This window comes from Geospiza fortis, unplaced genomic scaffold (genome assembly GCF_000277835.1).
Source record: "Geospiza fortis unplaced genomic scaffold, GeoFor_1.0 scaffold14, whole genome shotgun sequence".
Taxonomy (NCBI): domain Eukaryota; kingdom Metazoa; phylum Chordata; class Aves; order Passeriformes; family Thraupidae; genus Geospiza; species Geospiza fortis.
The window spans coordinates 590,408-607,983 of NW_005054512.1; the positions used below are offsets into that span (position 1 = coordinate 590,408).

At 53.1% G+C, this 17,576-nt stretch overlaps 2 protein-coding genes across 2 annotated transcripts in view; both read left to right on the top strand.

Moving 5' to 3' along the window:
- Positions 1-10,296, top strand: part of LEMD2 (LEM domain containing 2) — a gene marked incomplete at its 5' end in the record, with an annotated part of 11,582 nt that extends 1,286 nt beyond the window's left edge. Inside the window, 8 exons of the mRNA XM_014310317.2 lie at positions 893-933; positions 2,019-2,094; positions 3,288-3,364; positions 4,010-4,089; positions 5,853-5,998; positions 6,961-7,062; positions 7,144-7,246; positions 8,387-10,296. Of these exons, the coding sequence (XP_014165792.2) occupies positions 893-933; positions 2,019-2,094; positions 3,288-3,364; positions 4,010-4,089; positions 5,853-5,998; positions 6,961-7,062; positions 7,144-7,246; positions 8,387-8,537 (776 nt within the window). The remainder of the gene's footprint in view (positions 1-892; positions 934-2,018; positions 2,095-3,287; positions 3,365-4,009; positions 4,090-5,852; positions 5,999-6,960; positions 7,063-7,143; positions 7,247-8,386) is intronic.
- A 1,793-nt stretch (positions 10,297-12,089) lies between these two features.
- The window catches only part of IP6K3 (inositol hexakisphosphate kinase 3), an 11,702-nt gene continuing 6,215 nt past the window's right edge, over positions 12,090-17,576 (top strand). Inside the window, exons 1-2 of the mRNA XM_005428908.2 lie at positions 12,090-12,181; positions 15,496-15,849. Of these exons, the coding sequence (XP_005428965.1) occupies positions 15,660-15,849 (190 nt within the window). The 5' untranslated portion in view covers positions 12,090-12,181; positions 15,496-15,659. The remainder of the gene's footprint in view (positions 12,182-15,495; positions 15,850-17,576) is intronic.

The following is a 17,576-nucleotide window of genomic DNA, read 5'->3' on the forward strand; positions in this document are numbered from 1 at the left end:
CCTGCTGGGCCAAGGATGGATTTTATGGTGTGACACGAGGTCTGTGCAGTACCTGGGGTGTGTTTTTGATGTTCCCTCTGCCAGCACGGCCCTTCCCAGCCTTTATTCTGTCCAAGGGGGAAGTGCAGCAGATCAGTTCAGCACTTCAGGTGTGACAGAGTGTCTCTCTCTTCCATGAGAAATGAAAAGGGGTTTCCCCAACAACTGGCTTTTAAGGCAGAGTTCCCCAGCTGGAACAGCTGGGAATGGGGATATTTCAGGCTTTGAGCTGAACAAAGAAGGGTTTGGGGAGGTGCTGATTTGGGAAGGTGCTGGTCCTGATCCTGGGCATACTGTGCCCTTGGTGTGGGCTGGGAAAGCTGCTGCATTCCCAGAGCTGGGGTAAAGCTGCCCATTGTCACTGGATTGTCCTGTTCCAGCTGGGACAGGAGCCCTGGAGGCAGGAGTGGTGGCCAGGTTTGAGTTGTGCCACGGGTGCCAGGAGCTGTTCAAGCCCTGCAGGGCCCAGAGCTGCAGTCAGCCCTCCAGGGGGGTTCATTTCCCTCCCTGGCTGTGCTGGGATGTTTCAGGTGACCCCGGTGGGCAGCAAGAGGCAGCACTGGAGTGTAAAGATCAGCATGAAGCTTCTCAAACAGGAGCTGTTAAAACATCCAGCCCCAGTTTTCACTCCCCATCTGAACACATTCATCAGCTCCATCCTTGGTGTGTTTTTCCTCAGGGCTGCTCCCAAAGCAGCTCCTGGAGGGGCTCTTTGCATCTCCAGGTGCTGCCAGGGGGACATGAACAATAGCAGACCCAGGCTTTAAGTTGAGCCTGCTTTTAAAAAGATAATTATTTTCTTGATCAAAGCTCTTGTTTGCAGCCAGCTAACTCACCCTCTTCTCTCTCCTAGTTAATCTCTTGCCTGTGGATTGTGACAAAAGAACAGATGATGTAAGCATTTATTTATTTATTCTCAATCTTGTGAGCTCTCACAGAACAGTGATTATTCCAGGTAGTCTGTTCCACCCATAACAGTATCACTGTAAAATGATTAGTTCTATCCTTTTACAGAAAAATTGGGACTTGATGAGTTGAAATTAATGGGCCAGATGAAGTTAGGAGTGTGTATGAGACTCTGAAAGATAAAAATTTAAATTCCCAATTACGTGAATCAATTTCCTTTTTAACAGTTGTACCAGCAGTGTTATTGGTTTGCAATAAAGCTGTTTTCAGCTTTAACAGTGCAAGATTTAATCCAGCTAATTCCCTGGGCTCCAGTGTGGAGTGCCTGCACAGCCCTGCTCCCTCTGTCAGGATGGAATTTTGGGAAAGCTGGGGCTGCCCTTTCCCTGGAGGTGCCCAGGGCCAGGTTGGATAGTGAATAAATTGGCAGCCTGGGATAGTGGCAGGATCCTTTCCAACCCAAACCATTCCAGGATTCCCTGTGCTGGTTTGGATGGGATATTGGGAATAAATCCTTCCCTGGGAGGGTGGGGAGGGGCTGGGATGGAATTCCCAGAGCAGCTGTGGCTGCCCCATCCCTGGAAGTGCCCAAGGCCAGGTTGGACAGGCCTTGGAGCAGCCTGGGATAGGGGAAGGTGTCAGGGGTGGAACTGGGTGAGCTTTAAAGGTCCCTTCCAATCCAACCCAAGATTCCACAATTAGGAGGGAGAAGGTTTTGTGTTGGATTCAGAGTTCTGTGTGCTGGGAAGTTCTGGAGGTGATGGATCCATCTGTGGTGGATCCAAGGCTGGTGCTGCAGGCTGGTGGCACTTCACAGAACCCCAGAATCCCAAACTGGTTTGGGCTGGAAGGAGCCTTAAAACTCACCCAGTTCCTCTGGGCAGGGACTTCCAGAAGATGCTCAGGGTCACTTGTGCCTGGAACGTTCCCCTGCTCAGGAGATGTGCCTGGAGCTGGTGGTGCAGGACTGAGCCAGACTCCAGTGCTGTGGTTGTGTCTGGTGTTTGAGCTGCACTCCCACTGTCCCCATGGCACTGCTGATGAGTGTCCCTGTCCCTGTCTGTGCCCTGCAGTTCTGCCAGGCCAAGCACAAGGACGTGATGATGGCCATGCTGCACGAGCTCTACAATTACCTGTCCGTGCAGGCAGGTGAGTGCCAGCACATCCCCACCCTGCTGAGCCTGCAGGAGCTGCCTCTCCCAGCTCCTGCTCCTCCTGTCCCACTCTGGAGGGGTTTGTGGAACAGGCAGTTCCCTTTGAGGACTTCTGAGACAAGCAGGGAATAGGAAAACAGGGGAAGGTGGGTTTATTTTTGTTCTGAGTGCTGCTTGGCTGATGCACTCCTGTCACCCTGCCTGGGTGAGTGGGCCTTGTTTGTGCTTGAAGTGTTGGGAGTTTCAGGTAGGATTGGTTGGGTTTGTTATTCTTTTCTACCAACAGCTTGAAATTGTCTTCAGGATAGAGGCAGGAGTGTAAACTGATGTGTTCTTACACATGAAGTGTCCTAAGAAATTGTCATTTCTGCTGAAATGTGGTGGCAGGCGTGTGAGTGCCTCTCCTTTTCCTCACCACAGAGTGGGACAGGCTCTCTGAGATGAGGAGCTGACCCAGCACAGTCCCTACTCCAGGAGTAAATCCAGCCCATCACTGGTATTTTGGGATGGAGTAGGCTGCTAGAAATCCACTGTATGAGCAGGGACTTGTTCAGCAAGATTCACAGCAGTGGTAATCAGTAAAAGGGTTTCAGTTCCATTTTCTGCATTTCAGACCTCAAGGCTGAAACCTTTGGATACTGAAGCTGCACAGAATTCCTAAATCTTTTCAAATCTGACTTCGGATTTCCACCAGATTTACTTAGCACATTTGTTTAGTCAACTTGGTGAGGCAAGATTTAGAGGATTTAGTGCCTTGCCAGCATTTCTGTGCCTGGGTTGGAGGCAGAGCTGCGATTTCAGCTCCTTGGAGGCATTTTGAGCACTGATCATTAGCTCCACACCTGATACCTGGTGGCACTGTGGTTTCTGTGCTCTGCAAGGGGCAGGAGCAATACTTTCCCCCTCATTGTGTGTTCAGCAGCTCTGAAGTGTCAGCTTTGATTGCCCTTATCCAGCAGCAGCTCTGAAGTGAGAGGTTTGATTGCCCTTATCCAACCTCCGTGCAGTGGCTGAGCATTTTATTAATAGTCATCTGATCTGCCTGCAGTATAAATCTCATCCTGGAATCATTTTGCTGGGGATGATTGGAAAGGAGAGCATTTCTTGGTGTACATTCACAGCCTGTTTTTGAGCTGTTCAAAGGCTTTTTTTACAAACATGATTTTTTTATTTGACTTTCCTTACCAGGTAATTTTGAATGTGGAAACCCTGAGAACCTAAAAAGCAAATGCATTTGGGTTAGTGAGGTGAAGGATCACGTGCTGGTGAGTGGGCTCTGAGCAGCTTTGTTATAACCCAGTGCTTAGTCTCTTATAAAGCAATAAATAATAGACCCTAAAACAATTCACCATCCATTTTGCTTCCTCATCCTGCTTTGATTCTCTCCCATATCTCTCACTTCCCCTTTGGCCAGTCCTGTTCTCAGCAGTTCTTTTGAAAATCATTTTCTCCTCCATCTCTGATTTCACCCCCTGTAAATCTTAATGGTTTGTTGTTTCACTGGAGCCATCAGTCTTGTGCAACCAGAAATTTCCCTGGATTGAGGGCTGGGCAGAAGAAGGATTTTTCTCTACTGCAGAGTGTCAGGAGACAGACTGCTCTGATCCAGCATTCCATTTCTTTCCTGGTAACCTGTCAGTAAGATTATGTTGTATTTAGTGGTTAGCCCTAACGGTCTGGGATGGTGTTATTTCACAGAGTGCTTCATGCATCATCTCCCCAGTCAGAAGACTTTAGGCCAGGCAGATCTTCAGGCTTAGTTCTCCTCCCTCCAGTTTGCAGAGTCCTGATAAGAATTAACCTGGGTTCAGCCCCTATGGAATGAATTCTCCCACTGCTGTAATGAAATCATGTTGGTCAGTATTTTAAATGAATGGAGGGCTAATCTTCTTATGGCTTCCTTTGCACAGAATGTAACTGGCAGTTCCTCACAGAAGTTTGAAGCTGCCCTGCACTGGATCCTGAACAGCAACAAGGATTTGGGAATTTGGTGAGCAGAAACCCCCAGTGTCAAAGTTTGGGATCTGCTGATACTGAGCAGCAGCAGGGGTTTGGGAATTGGGTGGACAGGAGCCCACTGTTGGGCTCCTGGGTGTTGGCTGGGGTGGAATTTGACAGGGTCAGTGGTGCCCTTCAGCTCCCAGAGCTCATTGGGCTGCAGCAGGAGGGCTGGGATTGGCTGTGGCTGAGCTTGCTGGGCAAACTTCCAAAGGAAAAGTACAGCCCTGCAGCAGGGTGGGAACTGGGCTCCCTCCAGGAGTCTCATTCCCAGCCCAGGCTGTGGGATGCAGGTGAGATGGAGGTGGGAGGTCAGGGCTGCTTGTGGCCGTCAGTGGTTGTGTTGTGCCTCCTGTGCAGTGGTCCTGGTGTCCTGCCCATGGTCCTGTGCCTACAGCTCTTCCTTAACTTGCCCACGAGGTCACTTTTCCCAGAGTCAGCAGCCATCATCACCTTCCTCTGGGGAGCGTGGGCTGCCTCCAGTCTGCTCTAACTCTAAACAGTTGTTTGCATTTTCACATTGCTAAATGTGTCTCTGATTAAGTGAATTGCAGCAGTTGTGGTGCTGAGGTTGGTGGGCAAGCTTGTTGGAATTCCCACTGCTCCATTTGCTCTTAAATATTCCTGCAGCTGCTGCTGTGATCCACGGATCAGACAGCATCTGCTGCTTTGATTCCTGGGCTGTGCAAATTCCCAGGACGGGGCTCGGCTTCCTTAGGGGCAGGGCTGGATTTGGAGGTGGGCTGGGATGCAGAGTTTTCAAATTTTGTATTTTTATACTCCAACACATTTCCAGTCAGAAGCTGTGGGATACAATATCCTCCCACTTTTTATTTTGTTAATTAGCAGCTCTGCTGGCTGGTCCCCAAACAGCTCTGCTTCCCCAGAGCTGGCGTGGCAGCATCCCCAGAACCCTGCCCCTGGCATTTTTAACTACATGAGATTATTTTTTAGTTGCTAGTCTGAGATGCAGGACTGAAAATGAGCTTTGCACTGGGTGATTCTGCTGCATGTTTTAAATATTTCCGCGGAATTTGGGTTGTAAATAAGACCAGGGGGTGGGAAACAACCGTGTGTGTGCAGCTCCTGCAGAACCCAGAACCAGCCAAGCTCTCTGCGGTTCATGAGCTGAGCACCTGTAAATTAGCAAACCTCTTTGTCTAATGGGCTGTTCATAATTAGGAACTTAAAAAATACAGTGCCCTTTGTTCCATTCCCCTGGATCTGCTGGCTGTCCCTTGGACCCCTCAGTGCCTGTGTGCTCTGGGAATGGCTCAGTGTGGAGTGAGCCTGGGTTTGGGAGCAGCAGTGCTGCAGGGCAGGGAGCTGAGGGCTCTGCAGGGCTCTGTGCTGGTGCTCTGCCACTCTTTGAGCTGCTCCTGCTCCCAGCCTGGGTCCCCCAGCTCCCACTGCTGGGGCTGAGCAGTGGCTCTGACTCAGGGAACGTTTCTGTCTCCGTGCTGGGAGGTGGGAATCCAATTCCGAGTTCAATCTTGTGCACGCTGAGAGGGGCTGTCAGAGAGGCAGTGCAGAGATACTCAGCGTGCCAGTGGGAGCTGCAGCCCTGCTGCCTTCCTGGAGCCACATCCAGCCCTGGCTAAGCAGCCAGTGCCCAAATGCTCTGGCAGGAGGCTGTGCCTGGGTGTGGGGCATTTCCTGCGAGCAGCTGCATCCGCAGTCTGCTTGTTCTCCTTGATTAAAGACTGCAGGTGCAGCCTGCTCTCTTCAATGAGATTTTCTTCCTCTTCCCATCAGGTTGAAAGGCAGGGACCTGTCAGAGCCTGTTTCCAGTGTGGAGGAAGTGTTCTGCCTGGAATCTGCCCATCCCCAGATGGGGCTGGGCTGCCGCTTCCGCCGGGCCGTGGTCACAGCCATCGTGAACCTGTTCCTGTTCTTCTGGTGTAAGTGGCTCTTGGGGCTCAGCTGCAGGGATGAAGCTCTGTGATCACACATTGCTCAGCCATAGGAAACACCTAACAGAGGTGAAATAAATCTGCTGATGAGTTAATGTCTAATTAACCTTTGTTCTGGCAGCACAGGAGACCCACAGCCCTCCTCTTGTGCTGTGAGTGCTTAAAAGTTGCTTTAAATCAGGCAGCTGATGAGCTCTCTGGGTATTCCTCAAGTGCCCATTATTATGGGCTGCAGAATAAGTGTGTTAACTTACCTTAAGGAGTCAGTTTTTCTTTTTTTCTTGCTCTAAGCTCCCAAGTCCTCCAGCCTCTTTAATAATGACTTGTAGCATTTCAGGGTTGGAGGTTTTATTGGAATAGTCTGTCACGCCTCAGCTGAGACAGGGGTTTTACCCAGTGAGGTGATAACAAGAGCTGTGTGACTGCAGGAGTTTCTAATCCAACCTGACAGGGAGGGGGTGACAAGGGACAGTTCTGTTTATTGCAGACACTGAAGTCCTATTGGGGGCATTGTAAGTGCTAAACCTTCCATACACAGCTCCTGCATTTTGGGCTGCCGCTGGAGCCCCAGGCTTTATTTCCTTATCCAGGAGCTCTCCATGGAGCAGTGAAACCTGACAGTCTTCCAGAGTGATCCTTGTAGGGGAGGCCTCTGGCAAAGCCTCCTTTGGGATTGACAGACCTGGGGCCCTGTGGTTGTGCTGAGGTTTCTTTCCTGAGGGCAGCTCTGTGCTGAGGCTTTCCCACCACCTCATCCCCCATCCACAGGTGCTCCTGTGCTGCAGGGGGGGCAGCACCAAGAGGTTTTTGGGGTGCAGCTGCTCTGGGGAGCAAAAGGAATCACTGGGATTCAGTTCCAAGCAAGCCTGAGTCACAGTGTGAGAACTAAAACTGCATCCAGCAGGCACACAGCTGCCAGTTCCTGAATCCCTTTGGTTTTATTCTCCTAGGTCTGATAACCCTTTGGGGCATCCTGCTCTACCTCCGGTATCGCTGGCGCAAGATGGAGGAGGAGGAACAAGCCATGTATGACATGGTGAAGAAGATCATAGGTAGGAGCTGTGGGAGCACAGGGAGCCCTGCTGTGCTCCTGCAGGGTTGAGCCCTCACTGCTGTGTTCTCCTGTCCTGCAGCTGTCGTCCAGGACCACTACAAGGAATGGGAGCGGAATTTGGAGCGTTACCCCTACGTCGGCATCTTCCACGTGCGGGACAGCCTGATCCCTCCTCAGAGCAGGTGAGCTGCTCTGGGCACTCAGGAGGGCTGGAAGCAGCAGGATGGGATTGAGCACAGCTCCAAAATCAATCCCTGCAGCTGCTCTGCAGGACGAGGCTGGAGCCTTTGGGTTGGGAAAGGCTTGGGCACAGCTCAGGCTGTGCCTGCATCTAGTGCAGATCAGTGTGCCAGCCCCAGGGCTGGTGCTGGGTGCAGTGCCACAGGTGTGTTGTCACCCGTGCAGTGCCACAGATGTGTTGTCACCCGTGCAGTGCCACAGGTGTGTTGTCACCCGTGCAGTGCCACAGGTGTGTTGTCCTTGCTCTGTCCAGCAGGACCTGGGTTTGGTTTGCTTGGACCTGGAGCTTCAGGTGTCCTCTGCTTCATCTGCTGAGTGTCTGGTGCTGTTTCCTTTCCCAGCCATCCTGCCTGGCTCTCCAGACCAGAGCAATTCCCATGAGCTGAACAGGATATTGAGGCTCCACTGCAGTGGTTGTGTGCCTGGAAAGGGGCCAGTTTGAGTTACACAGCTGGGAAGGGAGCTGGAGTGAGATGATTGGGTTTGGGGTTTTCTCAGGTTGGGTTTGGGGTTTTCTCAGACAGGAATTGTGGTTGAGCTCATTGGTTTGTGAGTGGTGGGGCTGCAGGGCTGGATCCTTGTGCTTTGCTCCATTTCTGCAGAGTTATTATTCTTGTGTTTTGGTTAAATGGAGCTGCTTTGTTCTCCTGTGAAGTGTTAAACATCCTCCCTCTGAACCAGAAACAGGATTCCTTTTCCTGCAAGGGATGACTGCAGCTGTTTGAGCCATCCCTGGTGTGAGATGCTCAGGACAGCTGGATCCAAAGCTGGGGTGAACATCAGGGTGTTCCTCTGGCTGAGATCTCTGTGTGCAGGACAGGGGAGGGTGGTTTGCTCATGGAGTCCCTTTGCAGCACAAATTGAGGCAGAAATTCAGGGCACTGACAGAGCCTCTCATCTTCCCCCCAGGCAGGATTTGTGTGGCCCTGCCCTGGTCTGAAATCTCTAAACCAGGGTTTGTTTGATGCCCTTTTCTGCCTGCACAGGGAACAGCAGGCAGCTAAATCCACAGGCACAGTTGCTGCAGGCACGGAAGCACAACCAGCTCAGGATTCTCATTTCTTTTCTTGCTGTTCTTGCAGAAAGAAGATGAAGCGGGTGTGGGAGAGAGCCGTGGATTTCCTGGCCTCCAACGAGTCCCGGATCCAGACAGAGTCACACAGGGTGGCAGGGGAGGACATGCTGGTGTGGAGATGGACTCAGCCCTCGTACCTGTCGGATTCTGAGCACTGAGGGCAGCAGGAGGAGCAGCAGGGCGGGACATGGACCCTGTGCAGGCCTCAGGGCCCTCGCTGGTGGTGGGAGAAGCAGGGCCTGGCCCAGGCTCTGTTTGCTCTCACTGCTGAAACTCTCCAAACACAAACATTCAGGGCAATACTGGCTTGGAAAGAAGATGGGCTTGAGCTGGTGGGAAGCTGGGATTGCACCAAAGTGAGCCTTCCACAGAGACCTGGCTCCCATGGCAAGCAAACAACAACCTACAAAGAATAACTGCACACCCCTCTCGAGGGCTGGGGGGCTCTGCCAGAGCCTGGGGGTGCAAAATTTGACCTCAATTCTGCAAAGGCCAACTGATGGCAGAGTCCATCAGGGAATGTGCTGGAAGAGAACATTTCCCATGGAAACATTAGGGTGGCAGTTGCAGGCGTGTCTTTGTTTGCGTTTGTTTTTATCAGTGCAAAGACAATGAGGAAGCACTTGCTGCTTCCCAGCAAGGAAAATGTTTTGTGTTGGCTTCATCCATCCAAAATTGGGAGAGGGGGAATTGGGTGAAGGTGGGCCTGGAGAGAGGGGGGAGCCTGACGTGCCTTGGTGGTTTGGGCTGGGCTGGGGTGGTGGAGGAGAGTTTGTGACCCTGTTACACTTTTAAGTCTGCAGTCTGTGTGCTTTTTTATTTTTGGGGGGTGTGGGGGGGGAATTTGGGTGGAAAAAAAAGGATATAGGAAGCTTCTAAAGGCGCTGATGCCCAGGACTGCTCCCTGGCTGTTCCAGAGCAGCTTTGGGAGGGCTCTGAGGGCTCAGGGCTCGTGTTTGAGCTGGGCAGCTGCAGTGTCTGTGTTTGTGTCAGAGCAGGGAGGTGCCAGCTCTGGGAGCCCCCTGTGGGTCCCAGGAGCAGCCTGGCTCTGTCCCAGCCCTGCTGCATCGTATCTCGTGTCTGTAATCACTTGGTTACTTCAGCTTCTCTTTCTGTCCAGTGAAGGAATGTTTGTTTCCCAGGCAGTGGCACCAGAGTGTGGCAGTTCAGGCTCAGCAGAGGAGCTGCTGCTCTGCTCTTCCCAGGGCTCTGCAGCAGCTCCTGAGGCTGCAGGACCCAAATCCTTTGCTGGCCTCGGGCAGGAGGAGTTGCAGAGTGAAGCCAGCAGTGATTGGAGCCCTGTGGCCCCTGGATGTTGCTCTCCTTGAGGACATCTGTGGCTGGATGCTCGGATTGCTCCTGTCCTGGGCTCTGGGCTGGCTGAGGGCACAGCCCTGGGCAGGTGATGCCACTGCAGGTGTGTTCCTTGTGCCTGCTCAGCTGGCACAGTCTGCACCTCTCACCACATCGTGGAGCTGAGCTCTCCAGGAGCAAATCCAGGAGATCTTTCCCATTAAATGGGGAATGTCCTGCATGGAGGGGGCTCTTACCCCAAAGTTTTGGCTGTGGGTGTTTGGGCAGGGGACTCAACAGCTCTCCTAGGCAAGGACCAGCCCCTTGCACTGCAATAAATTGGGAATAAAGGCAACTTTGATTGTTCCCACATGTATAAAGATCATTGCTGCCAGAGAAATTCTCTCAAACACCGGTGCCTCTGTTTTAAACCTTTTTAAACTCTTGGTGGGGTTTGGGTGAGCTTTTTTAACCGTCCAGAAGCGCAGAGTCAGGCATTGCTGTCATCCTTTTTGTATTAAACCTGGCTTTGTAGAACAAACTTCAATGGCTTGGTGCTGTTTCTATGTTCCATTTAGCTCTGTAAAAAATCAATATCAAAAATAAATTTATTACCAATCATTTACTACTTTTTATTTGTGCTGAGACATCACAGACTGTCCCAAGTGCTTTTGCTTGGATCAGGTCGAGTTGCAGCTTCTCCCAAGCTCTGGGGTGTGGCAGGAGTGGTTCCTCACTGTGTGACTTCTGTGGAAAGGGGTGACTCAGTTTGGATGAATTCATCTCATCCTGTGGCTCTGGGTGACAAAGGGGATTTCCAGTGGCACAGGAAGGGGCTGGCTCCGTGGCTCCTCTCTGCCTGCAGTTGTTGCTGAGATTTGGGAGCAAAAGGGAGGGAATCAGTGCAAGGCTGGTTCTCCTCAGGCCCCACATTCCTGGTGGGATGCTTTCACCAGGTGAGGTTGCTAAGTTACAGCTGGAATCTGTTCCAGGTTAGGAAATGGTGCTGTTGGAGCCATTCCCTGTGCCAGGGGCTGTTGCTGTCTGGTGGTGGCTGTGGCTGTCACCCCCACCGTGTCCCCTGCTCCATCTCCTCTCCAGGCTGGAGCAGCCCCACTCCCTGCCAGACTGGACTGGGAATTCTGACATTTTTCCTGGGAAAAGCAGGTTCTGCCCCCCTGCCCTGCTCCCCTCCCAGCCCCCACTGCCAAGCAGAGCTGCTCAGGGCCCTTTCCCACTTTGTTGCAAAGTAAATTTCTATAATGAGCCACATTTCCATAAATAACTCATCCACTGGAGCTGCTGCATCCCCTCCCTGTCAGGGAGGCAAACGTGGCCCAACGAGGGCTCTGAAATGAGCCCAGCTCTTCATCTTTTCCTTTCCTGCTTCCATTTAAAGCCCTTCCCACGGGATGTTTTTCCTGCTGCTGACACGACAGCTGATGCTGCACCTTATTGATGGGCACGGAGTCAGGGCACGGGGCCAGTTCTCCTGGAAAGATCAGAGGAGCTTGGGAATCTGGGTCTTGGGAATCTGGGTCTTTCTTTTATCCTTGTCTTTCATCTCAGCCTCTGCCCTCACCAGCAGTTCGATCCCTCTGCTCCTCCTGAGCTGGTTTCTCCCCTCCTGTTAGTGGCAATTTCCACACCCACCAATCCTTACGCCAGCTGTGGGGTTTTCCTCCCCAGCATTTCCCCCATGGCATCCCTGGGGAGCCCCAGGCCTGGGCATGGCTGTGCTGAAGTCCCCAGGTTCCTGCTGGGGCCTGGGGGTGACAGTGGGCACTGTCCCCTCCTTGTCCTGGGTGCTGCCCAGGCTGGCTGTTCCTTGTGATTCCCTAGAAAACACCTGGATCCCATTTCTTTGGGGTGCAGGGCTGGCAGGAGCGCCTGGCACTGGCTGTACAGGACAGGGGGGACAGGCTGTCCTTGAGGATGGCTGCAGGGACAGTGTGGCCCTGGCAGGAAGCTCCCTGGGACTTTTCCATTCCCATCACGGCTCCCGGCTCTGACGTGTCCCTTTTCCCGTTGGCAGGGCTGCAGCTCTGGATCCACTCACCTCCTGCCCAGCTTTGGGCAAGCCCCGGCCTTCCCCTCCTTTTGCCCACACCCTTCCTTTGCCACAAAGGGCATTTGGTGTCCCCCAGCCCCTGTCACCCCCTGTGCCTCTCCTCCTGCACCTCCCTGGCTGGTTTGGGAGCTCTGCGAAGCTCCGTCCCTCTCCCAGTGTCAGCCCACTCTGCAGGGAGGTGACAAACCCGAGCTGAGGGGGGGAGTTCCGTGGAAAACAGATGGACAAGAACAACTCCCCAGTTGTTTTCCTGGAGAGCCGATTTCCCAAGGCAGCCGGGGCGTGCGGCCGGCTCCTCTCGTTCTGTTCCCTCGCCCGCGGCTGTTCGAGGCACTCGGGCCATGCCCAAATGCTCCCTCATTGCTCCCTCTGGAGCTGCAGCGAGAAGCAGCGAGAAGCCCGGCCCAGGCAGCCCCCGGCGGGCACCTGCAGCCCCAGGTGAGCTCCGGGCTGGATCCCAGGGCAGGAGGGATGGGGCACGGTGGGCACGGCTTTGGAGGTGCCTGGGAGCTTGGCAGGCAGGCTCTGGCTGGTGGGAAGGGACGGGAGCAGCAGGCACAGGCAGCACTTGGGGCTGGAGGGAATCTCTGCAGTGACCATGGAGCTGGTGGCTCCTGGTTCTCCATGGTGCTCGTGGAGTGTTGGGCTGGGAGGAGGCGAGGGAAGTGTTGTGGAAGGTAGAAAGTGGGCAGGGGGGTGAGGGAGCCTGTGCCCTTTTCTGCAGAGTGTGGTGGCACCGGATCCTGTGGTGGCACCAAATCCTGTGGTGGCACCTTGTCTGTGTTGGCACGGGGTTCTCTGGTGTTACTGTGTCTGTGGTGGCACTGGGTCTGTGGTGGCACCAGGTCCCAGCTCTGGGGCTCCATGCAGTGCTGGTTGTGGCTCCAGGTGAGCTCCAGCACTGTCAGTTATGCACACACAGATCTCAGCCACTTGTTTTTCCTGCCTTTAATGAAGTAAAGAATCTGCAGTGCTTGGAACCCGACTCTGGAGCTCTGGGATGCTCCAGGAGCAGGGAGGTGACCACGAAGGGTGACACTGAGACCACAGGCCTGTGCACAGAGCTCTTGTTTTTAGAGGGATTTTGTATTTTAATATTCCTGGGTGTTTCTGGCCTGGCTGTGCATTCCCCTCGGGGCCACACGAGTCCTGTTTGGGATGGGATGGGATGGGATGGGATGGGATGGGATGGGATGGGATGGGATGGGATGGGATGGGATGGGATGAATGGGGCAAGTGCCACTCAAAGATTAGAGAATTGAACCTGCCCAGTTCCTTTTGGCTCGGTTTGGAGTTGGGACAAACAATCTGTTTCACTGAGACTCCTTTGACATTTGGCCCTGCCTGGGAGCAGGGTGGGAGGTGACAGTGCCAGGGGAGCAGCGCTGTCCCCAGCACTGGGGCAGAACTCATCCAGCTCCAGCCCTGTCAGGAGCAGGGACACCTTCCATGGTTTCTCCAAATCCCCATCCCTTTCCTGGAGAATGGAATATTTCTCGTCTATGCAGAGGAATGTTCTCCATCTCCTCCTTCCCTGATATTTCCTGGCTCACCTCCACCTGCAGCACCTGAGCTGCTTTTCCTTTAGCTGGGGGAAAAACGCTGAAGGATTCTGGTTTTTCTTGGAGGGTCTGGATTTGTCTGTGATTCTGTGTATTTTTAGTGGCGTAAATATCTCCTGGCATTTGCGATACCTTGAGCCAGTGGAAGTGATTTATTTCCAGTGTCTTGTTTCAGGGGAGCTCAGTGTTCACAGGAACATTTATCTGCTCCGAATGGATGAGCTGCTTCCCAGCAGAAACTCCCAGAAAAGAACCTCCTTCTCCTACAGCAAATCCTGCTCTGAGTTTTGCTTGGGAGAAAACATTCAGGAGCTTTATCAAATTGTGGATGGTTTTTCCCCAGCTCCCTTTGCAATGCTAAAGTTGCCAGAGTTGTCAGGGGGTTGTGGCAGCTGAATCTGAGCCTTGGACTGTCTCAGAAGCAAGAAAGGATTTAAGTCATGTTGTTTCCTGCTCCAAAGAGGTGTTATGACAAATCCGCTTGCTTTTGGCTTTTCTCCTTCTTTTCTTTTCAAGGATGGAAGGAGGGGGGGGGGGGGGGGGCAAAGCCACACAAAACAAACCACAACAAACCTGCGGCTCCCGAGGCAGAAAATCCTCTTTAAAAATTGCCACAACTTAACAAAATGCTTTTATTAACGCCCAGGAAAGCTCCGAGGAGCCGCTTTCTTCCCTGCTGGAAAGCGCTCGGCACAGGGGCCTGGCTTTGTTCCTCCGGGAAAGGTAATTGTAGAGCAGGAATTGCTCTCCAAGGAGGAATAATGGGAGGGGAAAAACCCCACCCTGGGGGAGATAAAGCAGCGTTGGGAGGTGGGAGTGGCTCTTCCCTGCCTTCAGCCCACTCCATCCCCCTGCTCCAGGAGGGGAACAAAGCAGGCACCTGCGCCAGGTGCTTTTCCCTTGGGGTTAATCCCAGCAGGACAGATTTGAGCATCACAGAATATTCGAGCTGGAAAGGACCCAGAAAGATCCAACTGCTGAGCTCTGGATCCTTCCTGCAGGATGGGGAATGGTCCAGCTCCAGGGAAAGCCCTTCCCACTGAGCTCTGCTCACCATGGGAAGCTCCAGGTGCCTCCAGGAGGTGCCACCACCTCTCTGCCGTTCCCTGGCTGCTGCACAAGGAGGGGTGGCAGTGCTGCCCGGGTCACATCTGTCCCCTGGGGCTGGCAGAGGTGAGCTGCTCAGCTGGCAGCACATCCTGGAGGCTTTCCTGGCACAACTGGATCTTGCAAAGGCATCGTTGTCCTCTGCACTGGGGTTCAGCTGGCAAAAATGGGTGTCAAGCTCCCCAGGCTGTGCTGAAGCTGGAGCAATCAGGAGAAAGGGCCTGTGCTGCCATGGACCCATCTCAAATGATGATTTTAATAATTTTTTCCCATTCCTGTGAGTCTGGGATGTGGAGTGTCCATCTCTGGTGTGAAGCAGCACCAACATCAGCTCCTTTTTGCCATCCTTGGTGCCTGTGGGATTCAATTCCTGATGTCCAAGAGCTGTCCATGGGTTTCCTGTGAGGAATGGAGAAGGAGCAGGTGCTGGTGGGTGCTGCTGCTGGGGATGCACCACGGATGTGCTCTGTGGTTTTCCTACACTGCTGCTTTAGAGCTGAGACTTGCTGTCAGAATCAAGGAGGAATTTCTGGAATCAGGCATGGATCCATTGCTGGGGGAAGGATGGAAAGCTGGGTGTGAGCCCTGTGGGTGCTGCTGTGGCACATCCACATCCCCTGGTGTGTGTCAGCCTGGGAAGGAAACGCTGCTGCTGCTGCTCAGGGGTTCAGTGACAGGGAATGTCCCAAACTGAGGTTTCTCTGGAAGCTGCAGGAATTGTTGCTCACCCCTCCTGCAGTGTTAGAGAGCAAGGGAGTGCCTGGGGACGTGCAGGGGCTTTGCAGCAACGCTGCTGTGCAGGGAATGTCCAAGGGAGGGCCTGGCACCATCCTAGCATGGCCTGTGGGACAGACTGGGGGTGTTCCACAGCACCACTGCAGTGTGTTAATCCCTGATCCTGCTGCCTTGATGAGGTCACTGCTTTAATTCACAGCTCTTCTGGTCGCTGTCTCCTGTCCCCAGCAGATCAAAACTGGGGCTTCCCTGGACTCTGTGCCAGCCCCTGGGCACTGACACATCTCATCCCACCCAGCTGCTGGGTGACCCTTCTCCTCTAATTCCTTCATTCCCTCTGTTTTGCAGATCCCATTAGTGAAAAGCCAGCGCGGAGGAAAAGCCAGCGTGGGGGAAACACCAGAGTGGGTGAAAACTGGCCCAGCCCTGCCTGTGCCAGCCTGTGTTTCCAATCTCCGTGTGCTGCTGCTGCTGCTGAGGGGTCTGCAGCCCCCTGGGCAGTGCCTGGCACCATGGTGGGTCAGAGCCCTGCTGAGCCCAGGGCTGCTGTGCTCCTGCAGCCCTTTGTGCACCAGGTGGGAGGCCACACCAGCATGCTGACCTACGATGAGCACACCATCTGCAAGCCCCTGGTGTCGCAGGAGCTGAGCTTCTACGAGTCCCTGCCCCTGGCCATGAGGCAGTTCACGCCTCAGTACAAAGGTAAGGGGAGCACAGAGCTCTCACCTGCCTAAAAAGCATCCCCAGCTGCTGCAGGTGAGACCTTTCCAGGCACAGAGGGTTTTCCTCAGCTTGCTGCCCCATCCCTGACCCCCTTTCCCAGCTGAATCTCTCAGCCCCTGGAAAGCAGCACTGGGAGAGAAGCACCAGCATTTTTTAAGACATCCTCCCTCCCTTCTCTTTCTTATTCCTTCAGTATTTTCTGCTTTTACTGCCAGACTTGTGCTGCTCATAAAGCTCCTGACCCTGGCTTTTGGGGGAGGCGAGAAGCTCGGTTGTCACGTAAAAACTTAAAATATCTCTTGGTCCTTCGGCGTTACAGCAAAGAGCTCAGTCAGCCACGGCTCCAATGTGCTTCCAGCCCAATCTCTCCCTTTCCCAGAAAGTCAGAGGCCTCTGCAGATTTATGGGACAATATTAAAAAGATGCTTAAGGGAGAAAAGTTTCCTCTGAGTGGTTTCCTCTGGCAGGAGCTGGGGTTTGGTGCTGCAGCACTGGGCCCTCGCTGATAAAGCTGTTAAACAGTCCCAGTTTAACCAGTCTAGGGGTGCCCTGGTTATTCAAACCTTTGTGTCTTCTCCTATTTCAAATCCCAGAGAATTTTATGATGAGGGTAATTAAAAAGCAATTCTCCAATCTGGCATTGGGCTCAGAGGTTGATTCCTCTCCTGGCTGTCCCAGTCCTGCTGCCAGGCAATTAAAGAGGTGGAACGCTTTCCTGTGAGGATGATGAGGGGGATGATCCTGATCCCATCCACACGTATCCATGTACCTCATCTCTATTTCTGGGCTGTGGGAACGGCCCTGGGACCATTATGTAATGGTCACATTCTGTGCAATGGTAATGATGACATTCTTCACAATGGGGATCAAATATCATTCGAGCTTCACTCCAAGCCTGTGGCTTTTCCTGCTCATGTCACCCATATCAGGCACTTTGGTGACCTTGGGACCCACTTTTACTGCCTTTGAAGGCTCTGCCTTGTCCCACTTGAGCTCCCAGGGGGATGCTGGGCTTGTTTTCCAGCCCAGTTCTGCTCAGGTTCCCAGCGCCCTCGGCCGTAGATGAATGCACCTTGTAAACACAAAAATAAACCCACGAGGGCAGAGTTACAGAGTGAAACCTCCTGAGAGGCTCTGGATGCCACCAGCGTGGTGACAGCACCCAGAAATACCCTCTGGCTCCTGGCTGGGGCCGGCAGGAGGGGCTCTGGGGTGTCAGTGACACCAAAGGCCAGCACAGACAGGCACCCAAAGGCTTTGCAGAGATGTTTGCCCACTGCAGCAAAGGAGGAGCTCTGGGGGTGTCTGCCACACACAGGTCATGGCAGGACACCTGCAAACCCCCGTGGAATCCCCCCAGGAGACAAAAAAACACTTTCCAGGCTGAGCTGTAGGTTTTTTGAGGACTGAATTTCCAGCTGGGAGGAGGGAGAGGATCACGTTCCCTTCCAATTTAACGCTCCATTCTCGCCTTTGAAAATCTCCCCATTAATTTTCATATTAATGGCTGATAGTTAACAACTCTTATTTTCACGCTATATATAAGTTTTTTGGGGCCAGCCCGTCAGCACTATGCAAATGAGCACAGCCCTGCTGACTGCAGGCAGGAACTGGGACAGTTTTTAAGGTTATGGTGTTTGCAATCGAGGGCTCTGGTCGCCTCCCCGTGACTTTTTAAAATGAAAAATGCTTTGATTTAGGGAAAG